Below are 19,195 nucleotides of genomic sequence, written 5' to 3' on the forward strand. Positions count from 1 at the left end.
TTCCATTCCAGATACTCTACAATCCTAAAATAAACTTGTCTTGGTTGCTGAGGTACCATAGACAATGAAAACACAATCTGTGAACAATGGAAGCTCCAGTTTGAAATATCAATTATATAAGGAAAAGATTGATTCTTACTTACTGTCAAGATGACACTTAGTCACAGACACGCACACCGAAAAAATACTTAAACATTAGCTTTCATCCAAAGTCTTTGTCAAGATTCATTCACGACAAGCAAGCACAACTTATGCACAGAGATGGCAGTTGTGTGAGGTGTGCTTGCTTGTGTGACATGAATGTAGAAGAGTGTGTGTGTGTGTGTGTGTGTGTGTGTGTGTGTGTGTGTGTGTATGTGTGTGTGTGTGTGTGTGTGTGTATTAGATGCACAAATGAAAAGGTTGTGATGCTCCATGAGAGAAGACAAACAAAGCCTTACTACTTTGAAATTGACTGTTAAAAGGAATGCTGATTAGGAACTCTTTGACTGAAATGTTTGCTTTTGCAAAAACTTGAACACCTTTATCAATTGAAGACATAAAGTGTGAAAATGAGTCCATGATCATATTTCTGGCACTTTATTATACAGGTCTGTCTTGATCACATAAATTTTTACATTTCACTATGACTGGTTTGGGCTACTGCCATCGTTCAAATCATAAAATGTTCTGATGTAGTATCAACGTAAGACTAAACATGTGGGTACATAGGAAGTCACACACCTTTTTCTTCTGAAATTGCCTTTTCTTTGTTTGGTTGTATTAATGTTTCAAAAATGACTGCCTTGTTGAAAGGCAGCAGCATGTTCCCACTAGTGAACTGTGTTTCTGGACATTGTCTGCCTTTTCCCCACCCAATTCAATGATTACAAAATCGCCAGACTATTAATTTCAGTTTTTCGTGGACATTCATAGCTGTGCGATCTGTGCCTGACAACACTACAGATTAAAATTTTGACCACCAGAGGGGAGAGCAGCAGGCTACAACAGAACAGTCTTTCTGCAGAGGGTTATATTTTTATACATAATCCAACTTCCACACTCAGCAGATGATCGTAACCACACTTCAGATTACTGTACATGTAACAGTAAAGCTCCTAGTGATGCATCATGCTGCCAAAACATGTTGTGCCAGTAAATATTAGTAAAAAGTCACTGAAACGATAAAAAAAGACAAGTGTGAGTAGGACTCTCACTCTAAGGGTTCCGCACAAACTTAATTATGTATGTAGATGATGATGATGATGATGATGATGATGATGATGATGATGATGATGATGATGTGGCTCAATGCTTGTACAAGTTTTCCAATTGAAGTCCACTTTGGCAACTTCATTGCCCCTAACTTACCTCAGTTATCCAACTGGGGAAAGGGGACCTACAGTTTAACATGGAATCCAAACTGTATGTTGTACCTGGAGAATTCTCACATCATCAGGATTTGAAGGCTGATGAGACTGAAAAAGTCCATGGCCCAACTGAGATTTGATTCTGCGACCTCTGTTTTCAGGCATGTGCTTTGCCTCGTAGACCACCAGGCCCAACACGCATGTAGATAGTTCATCGATAGTTCTTGATGAGTGTGTTTGAGAGTATCAAAATATGTGACGTTTATGGCGGTACCCTTTGATTGTGTTGACTTACAAGCTTAAATTACTTACACCACCAAGGGACTGTAGACTTTAGTATTTCACATAAACTTCAACATGGTACTGCTATGCTACCCCTTCCTAAAATTGTGTCCTGAAATGAGGTTCTTTCTGTAAAACATTTTGCCCACAACACCTAGAATAGATTTTTGTCGCCCTGCCAATTTTTGCGGTATCCTGAAAAAAAAAGGGGGGGGGGGGTGTCTTAACAGAGAGAAAACAAAGGGATCCTGTTAGGTTCTGTTTTCACCAGTTGAGGTATGGAGCATTAAAAATTATTTCATAAACATGTAATCTCTGGTGAAGCCCCGTTGGTAGATCATCTACTTGTAGAACAGATAGTTTTTTCATAGTGCCACATATTAAAGGCTTTTTATCTACTTTTACAACATGGTCTGTTTTTATTTAGTTCTTAATGATGTGGCACTTTTTGTGCCATCAAGATTTAGTACCTTCAAAAACTAGAAAAATTCATTCCTAGATTTATGATACTGCCCTCAGATTATATGTTATTAGAAAGTCAAGTAAAAGGTATGCAATATGTACTTATTTTTAACTGTCTTCTTCATTGTTCCTCTTTTTTAATGGAAAAAAAAACCTCTGCATGTTGAGGTTACTCGTACTACTTCTGGCCACAGTTCGTACCTATTTGGATTACATCAGTGACCTTACTTTTAAAATATGACATATCTGTTTGGATAAGTGAGCTTGACAACTGTGCAGTAGGGTAAAGGGGTGCTTATATTTTAAAATTGCACTTCATACCACACATTATCTATCATAGGAAAAGTATTTTGTAAATAATTCTTGAAGAATATTTTCATTATGTGCTGTGATTTTAGGATTGTGCAATTGCCTGATGATGTTACTTGGAACCGAAACTAGTTGTCATTAGATAAAACAAATTGCAAGTGCAGGACAAAGCAAATAATTATTTTCTGATGGAATATCTACTTACGATATCTTACATCATTAGGTTCTGCGGCCCCAATCCTTCTTGCCATGTCTAGAAGTATGGCAATATTATCTTGGAGAACAGCTTTCTCATGGTCCAAGTTATGATTTGGAGGTTATTCAGCTTGACTCTCAGCAAGAGGAGGAGGCTGAAGCTGCTGATGGAATTATCAACAAATCAGCTCGTAAAGTTGTCACTATGGGGTAAGTAGCATCTAGAACTTACTTTTTCAATAGTAGGTTCCAATTTTATGAGTTCTTCCTTAACTTGACTACTTCCTCATGCCTGAATTTCCTCCTTGGTGATTGAATCTGTAGAACATATCCGAAAGAATAATGTAATAACAATGGAAGTTCATGGATGGGGGGGAGGAAAGGTGACCACTTACAGGAGACTGGTGTATGGTGCACAGGAATACACAATATAAAACAATTAACTGTAGCTTTTGAGCTCTTGCGCGAACGCGCGCGTGCGCGCACACACACACACACACACACACACATACACACACACACACACACACACAGTTTACCTGGATTGATGGAAGTGGGAGAGGTGATGCATGAGGCAAGGTGGGGATGGCGGTGTATAGGCATGGGAGAAACCAAACAGTTAAAACTAATGATGATATTTTAGTTCCGAAATAGTGGTAATTTTAGTATTTGTTTGGTCTCAGTTATAAATGGTGGTTCTTATTTTTTACTAATAACAGAGTAAAAATAATCAATTAGCCATAGCAGAAGTGCTAAACTTGTTAATTTTTAAATAAGCATTTTTTTAAAAAAGAAGTTTGAAATATTGTGTCATTATAGGAAACAGGTTAGTGATCTGTGCTATTTTAATAACAATGCTGACAAAAAGGAGCAACAAGCCCATGACAAAAGAATTCATAGAGCATTGCTGAGACAATAAGGTCCCTGTTGCTGTGTGTCACGGCTCTAGGTTAGGTATGCATGTACATGCAGTGTGTAAGATTTGCTCCTACATGCTAGTTCCTTGCTGTTATCACTGAATATCTGTTGTATTGGAGAATGGCACCATTCCCAGTCTGGAAACCCCCTGCGGGTCAGGGGGTAATAATAGGCCCGAGACATTCTTGCCTGTCGTAAGAGGTGAAAGGAGTCTCACTTGTTTCAGCATTTATGTTGATGGTCTCCTGTAGGGTTTGACCTCCATTTTTCAAAATTTTCCCAAAGAGCGAGCCAATTGGGGAAGGGCGCCTTACACGGTGCATTGTTGTCCATCATGTGCTCAGACCTCTCACATCCTTCATCGACATGGATATGCACTTTTGCTCATTCTCCAACTGTTGGGTGAGGTCACCCTCCTGGGTGCGTATTTTTCCATCAATCTGTGCAGTATCGTTTTCTTCACTAACAGTGGTAATGGTCTTGTTTACTTGGTTGCACCTGATATCCAACATGGTAGCCAGTCTGTTGTGGTTGGGCCGCCATGTACCCTGTTGGTTGCAGCCCCCCCTAACCAACAAAGGGATCACTCTGCTGATGCCTGCGCCGTTAACTCCCCACGTATGCCAAGGAGTAGATGCCCGTCCCTGTGGGGCATCAGGACTCCTGGCAATGGCCATCCTGCCAGGTGGCCTTTACTGTGGCTGGGTGGTGCCCTTGGGGAGGGCCCCTGGTTGGAGTGGGTGGTATCAGGCAGATGACACACGATGAAGTGTAGTACATCGTCCCTTGCTGGTGGTCCAGCAAGCAGTCGAGTTCTACCTTCTAAGCTGTCGAGTTCTACCTTCAGTGCTAAGAAATACGACCCCAAATCGTTACCCCTCCCAGGCCACTCCATGGAGGAATGCCAGACTAAGAATGGTAGTGAAGGTTATTCGCCTCGGTACCTTCGTATGTACGAGAGTTGTTGGGGAATGTTTCACGTCCTGGAGCTCAGTTTTTATGGAGCAGTTAGAGGACAAGTTTGGGGAGGTGATGGGCTTGTCCAAAATGTGGTCAGGGTCAGTCTTGATAAAAATGGAATCCTCTGCACTACTCTTTTTGTGACAACCTGGGGGAATGTTTCTGTTACCATCACACCCCATAAGACCTTAAATATGGTCAAGGGTATCATATTTCACAGGGATCTTCTTTTGCAGTCTGACGATGAGCTGCACTCCAATTTAGAGCGGTGAGGTGGTCATTTTGTCCGGCGCGTCCCTCTGGGGTCTGAGGGATAATCAAGTTGCCACCTAGTGCCTTCATTTTGGCCTTCAAGAGTGACACATTACCCGAGGTCAAGGTGATGGTCTATCATTGTGATGTGAAGCCATATATCTGTCCCTCAATGCGGTGCTTAAAGTTTGGCCATGTGTCTCCCTGCTGTACTTCCAGAGACATCTGTCGGGATTGTGGACATCCATCACATCCCAATACGCCATGTGCCCCGCCTCCCATCTGTGGAGAGCACCATTTGCCTTGCTCGCCAGACTGCAGGATTCTCCAGAAAGAAATGAAAATAACGGAATACAAGACCCTGGATCAACTGACCTACACTGAGGCTAGGAGGAAATATGAGAGACTGCATCCTGCATGTATGACATCAACCTACATTGCCACTGCGACACCGGTTCTACCGTATTCCATTCCGCTGCATACAGTTGGCTCTCAGAGCTGCTAGACTCCATCTGCCCCCTTGATGGTGGGGGGGCACATCCCTCCCTGTTGTTCCTGCACCACCTACTTCAGGAGCAACACCCCTCTCCCCCAACCATTGGGGACGTCAGTCCCCACTTCTCAGCCGGAGAAGCGTACGTCTTCTTCGACTCCTCTCACTAGGAAGGGGTCCCTTGGGCCACTCCCTTCCCAGGTTCTACCAGTGGTAAAGCTGACACCTGCCAGTGGCTGAAACAACCGAAGGTAGCTGGTCGTTGGACTTCACGGTCCTCCTCACTCCGTGAGACTGAATCAGTGAAGCCCTCCCAGCCGGACAAACGTAAGGGGCAGTGAGGAAAACCAAAAAAGAAAAAGACCCCCAAAACCCAAGCCACTGTGGTGGCACCCACACCACCGCTACCTACAAGCTCTGCATCTGAGGATGAAATGGCAGATTCTGACATCTGCTGAGGACCTAGATCTCGCTGGGCCCTCAGACAAAATAGATGTTGATCGCACAGGTACTCGACTGGTGGCAGCAGGTGACCTCAGCTCATCCTCCAGTGGAATTACGGTGGTTTTTTCCATCACCTGGCTGAGCTATGGCAACTGTTAAGCTTTACACCTGCTTTCTGCATTGCCCTCCAGGAAACCTGGTTCCCGGAAATGCGGACCGCCGCCCTTCGTGACTACAGGAGGTATCACAAGAACCGTAGTGAATATAATAGTGTGTCAGATGGAGTTTGCGTCTATGTCCTGAACTCAGTACGTAGTGAACCTGTGTCCCTTCAAAGTCCTCTTGAATCTGTGGCTATCAGGATACGGACAACGCAGGAAATAACTGTCTGCAGTACCCCTGAACCGTATTGGCTGCACTGATTGATCAGCTCCCTAAACCTTCCCTACTTTTCGGAGATTTTAATGCCTATAACCCCATTTGGGTGGCACTGTGCGTACTGGTTGAGGTAGAGATGTCGAAAATTTACTGTCCCACCTCGATCTCTGCCTCTTAAATACAGGTGCCCCCACACATTTCAGTGTGGTACAGGACACATATTCGGCCATTGATCTCTCAGCCTGCACTCCTGGCCTTCTCCCTTGTATCCACTGGAGAGCTCATGACGACCTGTGTGGTAGTGACCATTTCCCCGTCTTCCTGTCACTACCCCGGCATCATGACCACGGATGCCTACCCAGATGGGTTTCAAACAAGGCAGACTGGGTAGCCTTCACCTCTGCTGTCACCATTGAATTTCCCTCACATGGTTCCATCGATGTTGTGGTTCAGCAGGTCACTACAATGATTGTTTCTGCGGCGAAAAATGCGATCCCTCTTTCTTTAGGGTGCCCCTGGCTAAAGACAGTCCCTTGGTGGTCGCTGGTAGTCGCTCAGGCAATTAGTGTGTTGGTGAGCTCTACAGCGATTTAAGTGGCACCCTTCCCTAGAGCACCTAATAGCCTTTAAACGGCTCTGTGCCCGCATTTGGCAGCTTATAAAACGACGGAAACTGTAGTGTTGGGAGCGGTACGTGTCGACCATGCTGTACATCACCTTCCCAAGTCTAGGCAAAGATCAGAAGTCTTTTTGGGTACCAGACCCCAGAAGGTGTCCCTGACGTTAACATGAAGGGCATGTTATGTACCAATGCAAACGTGATTGCCAAGCACTTCACTGAGCACTATGCTCGAGCCTATGCATTGGAGAACTACCCCCCCCCCCCCCCCCCCCACACACACACACACACACACACACACACACACACACACACACACACACACTCTCTCTAGCCTTTTGCACCCTCAAACGGCGGATGGAAAGGAAAGTCCTCTCGTTAACTACACGCCACAGTGAACCCTTTAATGCCCCATTTACAGAGTGGGAGCTCCTCAGCGCCCTTGCACATTGCCCTGACACTGCTCCTCGGCCCAATCGTATCCACAGTCAGATGATTAAACATCTTTTGTCTGTCTACAAGCGACATCTCCTCATCATCTTCAACCAGATCTGGTGCGATGGCATTTTCCATCGCAGTGGTGGGAGAGCATCGTCATCCCGGTACTTAAACCCGGTAAGAACCTACTTAATGTGGATAGCTATCGACCCATCAGCCTCACCAATGTCCTTTGTAAGCTGCTAGAATGTGTGGTCTGTCGGCGGTTGGGTTGGGTCCTGGAGCCACGTGGCCTATTGGCTCCATGTCGGGGCAGCTTCCACTTCCCTTGAGTCTGCCATCCAAACAGCCTTTTGCAGATGCCAACACATGGTTGCCGGCTTTTTTGACTTACGTAAAGCGTACGACACTACCTGGCGACATCATAACCTCGCCACATTGTATGAGTGGGGTCTCCGGGGCGCACTCCCGATTTTTTTTTATCCAAAACTTCCTGTCGCTCTGTACTTTGTGTGTCCACCTTCTTGCCTTCCATAGTTCCCCTGTATTCAGGGGAATGGCATTCCACAGGGCTCCGTATTGTGTGTCTATTTTTAGTGGCTATTAACAATCTAGCAGCAGCCGCGTAGTCTTGTGTCAAGCACTTCTGTCGATGTCGTACCATTCATCCAGAACCAGAACTTTATGCAGATGACTTCTGCATTTTGTATTGCTCCTCCAGTACTGGTGCTGCCAAGCGGCACTTACTGGGAGCCATTCACAAGGTGCAGTCATGGGCTCTAGCCCACGGCTTCCAGTTTTCAGCCGCGTAGTCTTGTGTCAAGCACTTCTGTCGGTGTCGTACCATTCATCCAGAACCAGAACTTTACCTTAATGACGATCCACTCACTGTAGTGGAGACATACTGATTCTTAGGATTGGTTTTTGACACCTGATTGACTTGGTTACCTTACCTTCATCAGCTTAAGTGGAAGTGCTGGCAGCACCTCAATCCCTCCACTGCCTGAGCAGCACCAAGTGGGGTGCAGATTTCTCTACGCTGCTGCAGCTCTACAGAGCCCTTGTTCAATCCCGCCTTGACACTGGGAGCCTGATATATGGTTCGGCGCTGCCCTCAGCGTTGCGTTTACTCAACCCAGTGCACCACCGTGGCGTTTGCCTAGCGATGGGAGCTTTTAGAATGAGTCCAGTGCCAGTGTCCTGGTGGAGACTGGAGTCCCTCCATTGCAGATCAGACATGCACAACTGCTCGTCATTTATGTTGTACACATTCATAGTTCTCCTGTGCATCCGAATTACTGTCTCCTTTTCCCCACCCATGGCGATTCATCTCCTGGATCTGTCGCCCAGGTCAGGGCTCACAATTGCTGATCGCGTCTGATACTTTCTCTTTGAACTGGAGTCCTTCCCTTTACCACCTCTCCTCAAGGTCCATTCATGTGCACCTCCATGGTGTAAACGTTGGCTTAAGCTTCGTCTGGACCTTTTACATGGCCCTAAGGACTCCGTTAACCCTGCGGCTCTCCGCTGTCACTTCCTCTCGATTCTCAACATGTACTGGTGCCATGAAGTAGTTTACACCACTGGCTCGGTGGCTGATGGTCATTTTGGCTTTTATGTTCATGGAGGACATATTGAACAGTACCCCTTGCCAGATGGCTGCAGTATTTTCACTGCAGAGGTGGTGGCCATATCTCGTGCTCTTGAGCACATCTGCTCATGCTCTGCCGACTCATTTCTCTTGTGTACTGACTCCTTGAGCAGCCTACAAGCTATTGCCCAGTCCTACCCTCACCATCCTTTGGTAGTGACCATCCAGGAGTCCCTGTGTGCCCTGGAACTGTCCGGTCGTTCTGTGGTGGTTGTGTGGATCCCAGGCCATGTCAGAATCCAAGGAAATGAACTTGCTGACTGGCTGGTGAAATAGGCTACACGGAAACTGCTTCTGGAGACCGGCATCCCTGTAACTGATGTGCAATCATTATTACACTGCAAGGTTTTTCAGCTTTGGGAGACAGAATGGCATGATCTCAGTATCCACAACAAACTGCATGCAGTTAAGGAGACCACGAATGTGTGGAAGTCCTCCAGTCAGGCCTCTCGCAGGGATTCTGTGCTTCTCTGTTGGCTCCTCATTGGCATCGCTTGGGCGTCTCACAGCTACCTGCTTCGCTGTGAAGACCCGCCTCATTGTCGGTGCGGTGTCCGGTTGACAGTGGCCCATATTCTGGTACGCTGTCCTACTTTGACTGCCCTGCAACGAAATCTTAGGTTACCAGACTCGTTGCCACTAATTTTATCTGACAACACCTCATCGGGCTGATTTAGTTTTACATTTTATTTGTGAGGGTGGGTTTTATCATTTGATCTAAGTTTTGGCACATGTCCTTTTCCCTGTGTGTCCTCCACCCTAGAGCTTTCAGGGTGGAGGTTTTAATGTGTTGCAGAGTGGCTGACTGGCTTCTTTTTATTCTTATGGTCAGCCAGCCATGGTAACCTGCTTTCTTGTTTTAATATCTTCTCCCTGTTTCTTGTATCTCTGTGGTTTTATTGTCCCCGTTTGTCCATTTAAGTGTTTGTTGCCTTTCTGTCATTCTTGTGGTTTTTTTCTTTCTTTTGTTTTGTGTTGTAAGTTTTGTTTGTTTTCTTCTCACACTTGTGGCATTGTTTTATTCGGAACAAGGGATCAATGAACTAGCAGTTTGGGGGGGAAAGTAAGGGAGTAAGAGAGAGGGCTGGAATAATGGGGGAGGACGACACACACACACACACACACACACACACACACACACACACACACACACACACACGGGAAACAGGTTAGCGGAGGTTTAGACCAGGAGAACTGAGAGAGTGCAGATGTGATTGAGAGACAGTTCCCATCTGCATAGTTCAAAGAAACTTGTGATGGAGAATCTAAATGGTCTACACAATGAAGCAGTCATTGAAGCAATTAATGTTGTGATGTGCAGCATGATCGGCAAGTAGATAGTCCAGTTTGGTCCACTTACAGAAAAGACCTCTGCCATTGTCATGCCCACACAGAATGCTGTATAGTAATTGCCTTATAGCTGATACAAGATGGCCTGCCTTTTATTGGATAGAGCATGCCTGTGACTGCACTGTTCTAGGAGGTCATGGGTGGATGTGTGAGACAGGTCTTGCACATCTGTCAACCATGGATGTGGAGTGCAGGATTGTGAGTAAGATTGGAGTACCGTATTTACTCGAATCTAAGCCGCACTTTTTTCTGGTTTTTGTAATCCAAAAAACCGCCTGCGGCTTAGAATCGAGTGCAAAGTAAGCGGAAGTTCTGAAAAATGTTGGCAGGTGCCACCACAACTAACTTCTACCGTCGAATATTTGTAGCGCTACACAGGCATGCTTTGCAGGCACAAAGATAAATACTGGTGCCAAAACCTCTGCGACAGTAAACAAATTAAAAAAAAAAAGGTGGAAGACGAGCTTTTTTCTCTGCCCCGAGTTTCGACCACTGCATTTTCATACATTATCCAACGAAGTAAATACAAATTCCGTATTGTTCATCTTCGAATGTAGCAGCCTTTCAATGTACTACGAAAATCCGACTGGCAAGACTGTTGGGGATGTTTGTCAATATGGACAACCCCACGTTCTGAATTTTTTCATACCTGTGACAAGAGATGGTTGCTAATAGGAACTTTTATGAATTGTGAATCACATGCAGTATTCTCTTCGCCATATGAATAATACGAATGTAAACATTTTGCCATGTATTCCTACGTGTTTCCTGCTATCTCATTTAAATCCTGTCTTCCTAATAAACTATGAAACTAGAGTGAGACAACAGCAAACGCGGAAGAATATACATATCATGTCATGTTTATATTCGTATTATTCCTATGCTGAATAGTGATACAGTCAGAAATGAAGCACGGCAACTGACTAGATTTTTAAACCTAAGATGACTCTAATTTATGTGCAGAATGTAATGTAATAAAGAGGCGTCTGCAAAAATTTTCGCTAAACTTTCGTTCAGAACATCTATCATACGCAGTCTATTATTTGGTCCTTGTTGATCATTATCAAAGAAAGTGGCAGTGTAAGTAACAACAAATAGCAGTATCTTGCCATTGTTTCACTAATGATGCGATTCCTCTCCTTTTTTTTTTTTTTAAGTGGCAGTAGCATGCACAAAAGCAAGCCGTGCCACGAGCGGCGACAGGCCGTAAACATGCATTATCAGAATGCGACAAACAATGCATGGCACAGTACAATAAGCAATTTGGGCGTAGAGTGACAGAAACACCTATAACAAAGATAACGGCACTTATTAGATCAAAGAAAAATAAGCAATCAATTCAAACCAGACGAAGCACGTGAAAAAGGCTCTCTAGTATAAATACGAACAGAGCGCCTGACACATAGCAATGACTACGTGGTAAAGCTTAACTGCTAAGTTTACCACACGCACCAAACTACTGTAGCTGTATCAGCATTCATTCGACCGAAATTGTCTCATATTACAATGGGCCAACTTTGTTTCGGTTTGGAGGTGCGGTCTAAAACATTTCTCCCCCTTGAATTTAGAGTCTCAAATTTCAGGTGCGGCTTAGATTCAGGAAATTTTTTTTCCCTTGATTTCAAGTCTCATTTTTCAGGTGCGGCTTAGATTAGAGTGCGGCTTAGATTCGGGTAAATACGGTAGGTATGAACAAGGATATTCTGTTGGTTGGGTGAGTGACAGAACACTACTTTGGGTGATTTTGGTGTGATATCTCTCTTCTCAGTGCATAATGAGATGTAGTTGAAGCTCTGATGAAGGGTATAGTTGAACCTTTCAAGATCAGGGTGATACTGAGTGATTAGAGGATTGCTAGTCGGTAGCTGGTTAACAAATTTATTGGTGTCAGAGGAGGAGATGCCATGGGAGACCTATTCATGGACAAGCTAGATAGGATATTTTCTGTCATGGTTCTGGTAAGGTTATCAGTATATTTCGACAACTCCTGCTTTCCATTACAGATGAGGTGTCCACAGCTTGTGAGGCAATGTGGAAGAGACTTTTTGACATGGAATGGGTGACAGCTGTCAAAGTGGAGATGGAGGTACTATTAGTGGTTGGTTGTGCTTGATATGAAGGGACACATTTATGGAGCCATATGAGAGGTGGAGATCAACATCTAGGAAGGTGGTTCATTGACTTGAGAAGGACCAGGTGAAGCTGATTTGAGAATAGGTGGTAAGTTTATGGAGGAAGGAGCACAAGTTGTCCTTTCATGAGTTTAGATCATGAAAATGCTGTCAATGAATCTGAACCAGACAAGGAGTCTCAGATTTTGAGTGGAGCGGAAGGATTCCTCTAGATGGCCCATAAATAATTTGGCATAAGAAGGTGCGATACAAGTACCCATGGGAGGACAACAGATTTGATGTGGCTTTCGAAAGTGAAAAAATTGTGGGTGTGGATGTGGTTGGCAAGGAGGATAAGGAAAGAGGTGCTAGGTTTGATATCAGGAGGACATTAGGAAAGGGATCACATCCTCAATGATCAACAAGAAATGTGATGGCAACAGGACAGGAACAGTGAAAGGCAGTGAGGGAATTGTTTCTTGAATGTTGTATGGGAGATTAAAGACAATGGTCTATAGCTGTTGGTCAACAAAGACAGAGGCTCTTTCAGTGGCAGCATTGTACCCAACCATACTGGAACAACCAGTGGGAGGACTTATTGGCCTGGGTTTGCGTAATTTGGGGAGTAGAAAAATGTTAGGAGTGTGGTTGGGGGGGGGGATTGCTGGTGTGAGGAGGGAGCTGGATTCAGATGTCAAGTTTTCGGCTGGACCTAAGGCTCTGAGGAGCTGCTTGAGGTCCTGTTGGACTTCTGGTATGGGATAATGGTCACAGGGTTTGTATGCTAGGTATTGGGAAGTTGGCAGAGACCGCCAGTTACATAGTATCTATGGGTCTGGACCATTGTAGTGGAGCCTTGTCTGTGGGGAGAATGATGAGATCTGGATTAGTTTTCTGGTTACGGCCATGACTTTAGACTCAGTGGGGAGGGATTTAGAAAAGGAAGATCAGCCATGTTAGAAGTGAGGAGTTCCTGAAAGAAAACCAGGCAATGACTAGGTGGAAGGAGAAGAAGATCAGGGTTGAAGAGAGATTGAAATTGTTTCACACAAGGCTCTATGTTGGGTTTTGGTTGCCTGTTGTCAGTGGGATGTGTGACAAAGAAATGTTCCCTCTACAACAGGTAAAGGAAAGAAGATCCTTCCCTGGTTATTGTAAACCCATGTGGACATATGGCAGCAATAGGTGGGGCAGCTTCTTCAGATGGTGCTGGGATTGCTGTTCCAAACTCTGAAGGCCAAGAGTCTCAATTGCAATAATAGAATTAAGAAAGCTGTGGTCAAAGAATAAAAGAATTTTGTAAAAGGTGTAGCAGTCATCAGATATAGTTTTAAATAGGATTGTATGATTACGAAGGACCAGATGGGTGAGGGAATGATGGAATGGGAAAAGATGAGGACATTGTTAGCTGTAACATGCAGAAGACGAGCTTTGTTGGTGTTGCACTGTTTAGCGATTTTGATTACGATAAACTTACATTGCAGTATTCCTCCTTGGTGCACCAGTGTAGAAGTGTGCATAAAATCAGCTAAGTGAAAAATCCATGCAATACGCATGTTTGTTTATTTGTAACAGCTGACTTAGGAATTTTCCCTTATGTGAGACTGCGTGTACAAGATCGGGTGCCGATTTTAAAGTTCTAGATTCTCATATTTTTCTGCTCATGTCACTTCTGTGTAATCTTTAATTGATTGTATCAATATCCGTTTGTATTGTGATATATTGTGAAATTTTGAACAGTCACGAGTGTTGCGATAAACTAATCCTGTCATCATCAGTACTAAAATGTGCTCTTTAAAAATATTTTCAGAACAGTAGGTGTATCTTTGTTCAAAACAATTGTTCTCTCATTTCACTTTACAGTTTCATGAGAAATATTTTAGTTTGAGAATTCTAGGATGCTTACAAAGCTATATTTTTGTAAGTTACCAGTGTGTGTGTGTTTTGGATATGTAATTTATTTGGTAGCAAATCAGCATTCTGGATTACGTTTCAGCCAAAGAATATATCACCCTCGAATTTCATTGTGTATCTACACAAATAAATGTGCTTTCTTGAGAATTTTTGGAACCTACCATTGTCCTTTGCATAATCTACAAGCAATTTGTAGCAAATTGGCATTTGTGATTTAGTAACTGTAGCAGATTTTCCAATTAACATATTGTGTTACATCTGCACTCATGCTCATAAATTGAGGATAATTGCAGAATGTGGTGCCACACAACGTGGCAGTGCACAAAACTGTTGCTAATAGCATAGGCACATAGGGAACACACACGACACAGATCTGTAAGTCCACAGTATTGGTGATAAGTTGAGAAAACTGTCTCGAAACACATGTGCTACAAAATGCCACTGTTTCCTGCGCATGTACGCCAACATCAATATGGAATATGATGACCATGCGCGCGCGCGCACACACACACACACACACACACACACACACACACAGGCCGCAGAACAGGTTGGCATACTCTGGATCAGGTGGTCGAGCAGCTGCTGGGGTATAGCCTCCCATTCTTGCACCAGTGCCTGTCGGAGCTCCTGAAGTGTCATAGGGGTTTGAAGACTTCAGCGATACGTTGACCAAGAGCATCCCAGATGTGCTTGATGAGGTTTAGATCTGGAGAACAGGCAGACCACTATATTCACCTGATACTTTCTGTTTCAAGGTACTCCTCCACGATGGCAGCTCGGTGGGGCCATGCGTTAGCATCCATCAGGAGGAAGGTGGGACTTACTGGTGCAAAATGATGTCCTGATAAACCGACCTGTTACAGTTCCTCTGTCAAAGATATGCAGGGGTGTACGTGCACCAATCATGATCCCACCCCACACCATCAAACCACGACCTCCATACAGGTCCCTCCCTTTCAAGGACATTAAGGGGTTGGTATCTGGTTCCTGGTTCACACCAGATGAAAACACGGTGAAAACCACTGTTCAGACTATACCTGGACTCGTCCGTGAACATAACCTGAGACCACTGTTTCAATGACCGTGTACTGTATTCTTGACACCAGACTTTACAGGCTCTCCTGTGACCAGGGGTCAGTGGAATGCACCTTGTAGGTCTTCGGGCAAATAATCCATGTCTGTTCAGTTGTCTGTAGACTGTGTGTCTGGAGACAACCGTTCCAGTGGCTGCAGTAAGATCCCGAGCAAGGCTACCTGCAGTACTCCGTGGCCATCTGCGGTCGCTGATGGAGAGATATCAGTCTTCTTGTGGTGTTGTACACTGTGGACGTCCCATACTGTAGCGCTTGGACATGTTTCCTGACTGCTGGAATCGTTGCCATAATTTTGAGATCACACTTTGTGGCACATGGAAGTCCCGTGCTACGACCTGCTGTGTTTGACCAGCTTCCAGTCGCCCGAGCATTTTACCCCTCATAATGTCATCAATATGTTTTCTTTGAGCCTTTTTGATCACACAGTCACCATTAGCACATCTGAAAACATCTACACACTTACTCGCTGCACCGTACTCTGACATGCACCAACACACCTCTGCATATGTGGACTGCTGTCAGTGCCATCGTGTGACGACTACAGGTCAAATGCACCACATGGTCATACCCCAAGGTGATTTAAACCTGCAAACCGTCCACCAGACTGTTGTTTCACCATGTATCAGCATTATCCTTAATTTATGAGCATGAGTGTAGTTTGCCTTTAAAGAGGAGTAGCCCCATATATTATCTGCGTTTATCATAAATTAACTGTGTTTTTGAGTTCACTAACAGCTATAATTAACAGAAAAATGTTTTAGGAAACTAGTAATTTTTCCCACAGGTTTTTGCACTGCCTTAATAGAAATCTCTTTTTTTTTTGTATATCTGCTTCAGTTCGAAAAGGGAATTAGCAACTTTTCAGCTAACAGATTAAATTAAGCCTGTTGATTATCTTTTAAAGATATTTGTTCAGTGCCTTGTAATATATTGCACCAGCCAAAATGCAGCCCCACTGTGACTGCTGTTCTCAAATGCAGGATGAGTTGGTTAATGTTCTTAAGCAGCTGGAATTCACCCTGACTGCTGTTAAATGATCAGCAGCTGCTGCAAATCAGTGTGTTGGAAGAGCTTCCAAGAGTCGTGTACTTCTGATAACTATACCAGAGATATGTCTAGTACTATCCTCCCAGTGGATCCTGTCTCCTCTCAAGAATGTACAGGATCTGTCATTACCCATCCACTTAACCGTGAGTGGCGTGGCAAAGGTAGGTGCACTCAGTGTGTATGCTTGGGGGCCTCATACAGCATGTTGAAGAGGCTATTCCAGCAACAATTGAGGGAACAGGGTGCAACAAACTGCATATTGTGGCACACATTGGAACAAATTATGCATGTCGTCTGGCCTCCGAGGTCATTCTTGGGTCATTTCAGTGACTGGCAAAGTTGACAAGACCAGCCTTGTGCATGGAGTTTCAACGAAGCTCACAATTTGCAGCATTGTCCCCAGAACTGATCATGGCCCTTTGGTTCTGAGTCTGATGGAAGGAAAGAACCAGAGACTTCAAATGTACAACAACAAGCTAGGCTGCAACTTCCTGGGCATGCGCCATAGGATTGAGAACTGTAGGGTTCCTCTAAATAGGTCAGGTGTACACTGCGCATCAGAGGTTGCTACTCAGGTAGCTGACTGTGTTTGGGGTGCATACAAGGGTATTTTACATTAGGCAACTCTCCATCCAATCCAGATAACGAAAGCTGTAGGAAACCCAGAAGTGCGGATGGGGATGGGCCCAGTTCTTGGAAAAAGCCACAGGTCACACCTGTCTATAAGAAGGGCACTAGAAGTGATCCATAAAACTAACATCCAGTATCCTTGCTATCGATTTGTTGTTGAATCATAGAACTTATTCTGAGCTCAAACATAAAGAGATACCTTGAACACAACGACCCTCTAAATGCCAACCAACATGGATTTCAAAAAAAAAAATCAATAATGTGAAACCCAACTCACGCTTCTATCACATGACATACTGAAGCTATGTATCAAGGCAAGCAGGTAGGTGAAATGTTTCTTGATTTCAGAAAAGCATTTGACTTGGTACTATATGTACACTTATTGTCAAAAGTAGGATCATATGGGGGTATCAAGTGAAATTTGTGACTGGATTGAGGACTTTCTGGTAGGAAGGCCAGTCTGTTAACTTGAATGGAGAGTCATTGTTAAATGTAGAAGTAACTTTGGGTATGCCCCAGGGAGGTGTGTTGGGGCTCTTACTGTTGATATTGTATAGTAATGACCTTGCAGGCTGTATTAATAGTAAAATTAGGCTTTTTGCAGATCATACATTTATCTGTAATGAAGTACTATCTGAAAGAAGCTGCATAAATATGCAGTCAAATCTTGATAAACTTTTCTTCTCGTAATATTGTATCCTATGACTGTAATATCAGTGAGTCACTGTTGGAATCAGCCAACTCTTACAAATGCCTGGTTGTAACACTTTTTAGGGATATGAAATGGAATGATCACATAGGTTCAGTCGTGGGTAAAGCAGGTGGTAGACTTTGGTTTATTGGTAGAATACTGGGGAAGTTTAATCAGTCTACAGAGGAGATTGCTTACAAATCACTCTTGTGACCTGTTCTAGAATATTGTTATAGTGTGTGGGACTTGTACCAAATAGGACTAATGGGGGGAAATTGAACATATACAGAGGAGGTCAGCACAAATGGTCACAGGTTTGTTTAATCCATGGGAGAGTATCACAGAGATACTGAAGGAGCTGAACTGGAAGACTCATGAAGGTAGACGTAAACTGTCCCGAGAAAGTCTATTAATAAAGTCTCAGGAACCGGCTTTAAATGATGATTCTAGGAATATACTCCAATCCTCTACATATCACTCACATAGGGATTGTGGGGATAAGAGAATAATAATTACTGCATGCACAGAGGTATTAAGTCAGTCATTCTTCCAGCACCCCATATTTGAATGGTGAGTGGAACAGAAAGAAACCCTAATAACTGGTACAACGGGATGTATGCTCTGCCAAGCACCTCATGGTGGTTTGCAGAGTATAGATGCAGATGTGGATGTAGATGTTCTTGTGGGAGGATGGGTGACAGCCCAAGATGCTCATTTTAATGGTAAGCCCATTCGGTGGGATACCTAAGAGCTGATGAAAGACCTACCTCACACCAGCATGCTACCCCATCTTTGCCTCTTGTTTTTGGAATACATTTTTGTGTTTCTGCATCTTATTTATGCTGTTTATGATATAATGCCAACATTTAAGAACCAAGCAACATGTCTATAACCTGTCAACATTTGTTAATACCAAAACCCTTTTTAAAAACTGTTATTACTTGCTTTCTTGTGTATGTATATGTCTAGTGTATACATTAACTTGTATACATGTATTACAGGCCATGGAAGATGTTTCATGAGTAAAAAAACATTAAAAACTGGATGACTAACACCCAGATCTTTTATTTATCATGTATCTGGACAGGTAAAAAAATCTAATCATCAAGTGGCAGCAAGAGAGGACATGTAAAAAGGTACTGAAATTTGCAAGCTTTCAGCGTCATTTGGTCTTTCTTCCGGCAGGATGATTGAAGGGGAGGGAAGAGGGTTGGAGCAAACACTCTGACGAGATTTAAAAAATTGGGATAATTTGAAAAAGTTGCTGAGAATTGGGGATCAGGGGAGTCTTACCAGACGGGATGAGAAGGAAAGAGTGATTGTTGGAGACTGGTCTGAACTAGATTTGGAAACCTGAGAGCTCAGAGGGTGGAAATAGCATAATGTGCAAGACATTGATTACTGACTAAACATCATGCACATTTTGACAGTTGCCATCCTTTCCATGTCAGACTTTCCCTCCCATATAGTTTCGGCATTAGAGGCAAACATATTTGTTGAGATGCAGACTCTTTATAGCAATACACCACCAATCTCACCTCAGCCTTCACAGGACTTAAGTACCCCACCAGCCTAGTTCAAAAACCTATTTCCTGAGGCATCACA

The 19,195-nt window shown here is 43.9% G+C and overlaps 1 protein-coding gene across 1 annotated transcript in view; it reads left to right on the top strand.

The window, feature by feature from the left end:
• The window catches only part of LOC126094520 (myotubularin-related protein 13), a 223,730-nt gene that overhangs the window by 180,550 nt on the left and 23,985 nt on the right, over window positions 1-19,195 (top strand). Inside the window, 1 exon segment of the mRNA XM_049908937.1 lies at window positions 2,626-2,807. Within this exon segment, the coding sequence (XP_049764894.1) occupies window positions 2,626-2,807 (182 nt within the window).

Source organism: Schistocerca cancellata, chromosome 8 (genome assembly GCF_023864275.1).
Source record: "Schistocerca cancellata isolate TAMUIC-IGC-003103 chromosome 8, iqSchCanc2.1, whole genome shotgun sequence".
Lineage (NCBI taxonomy): Eukaryota > Metazoa > Arthropoda > Insecta > Orthoptera > Acrididae > Schistocerca > Schistocerca cancellata.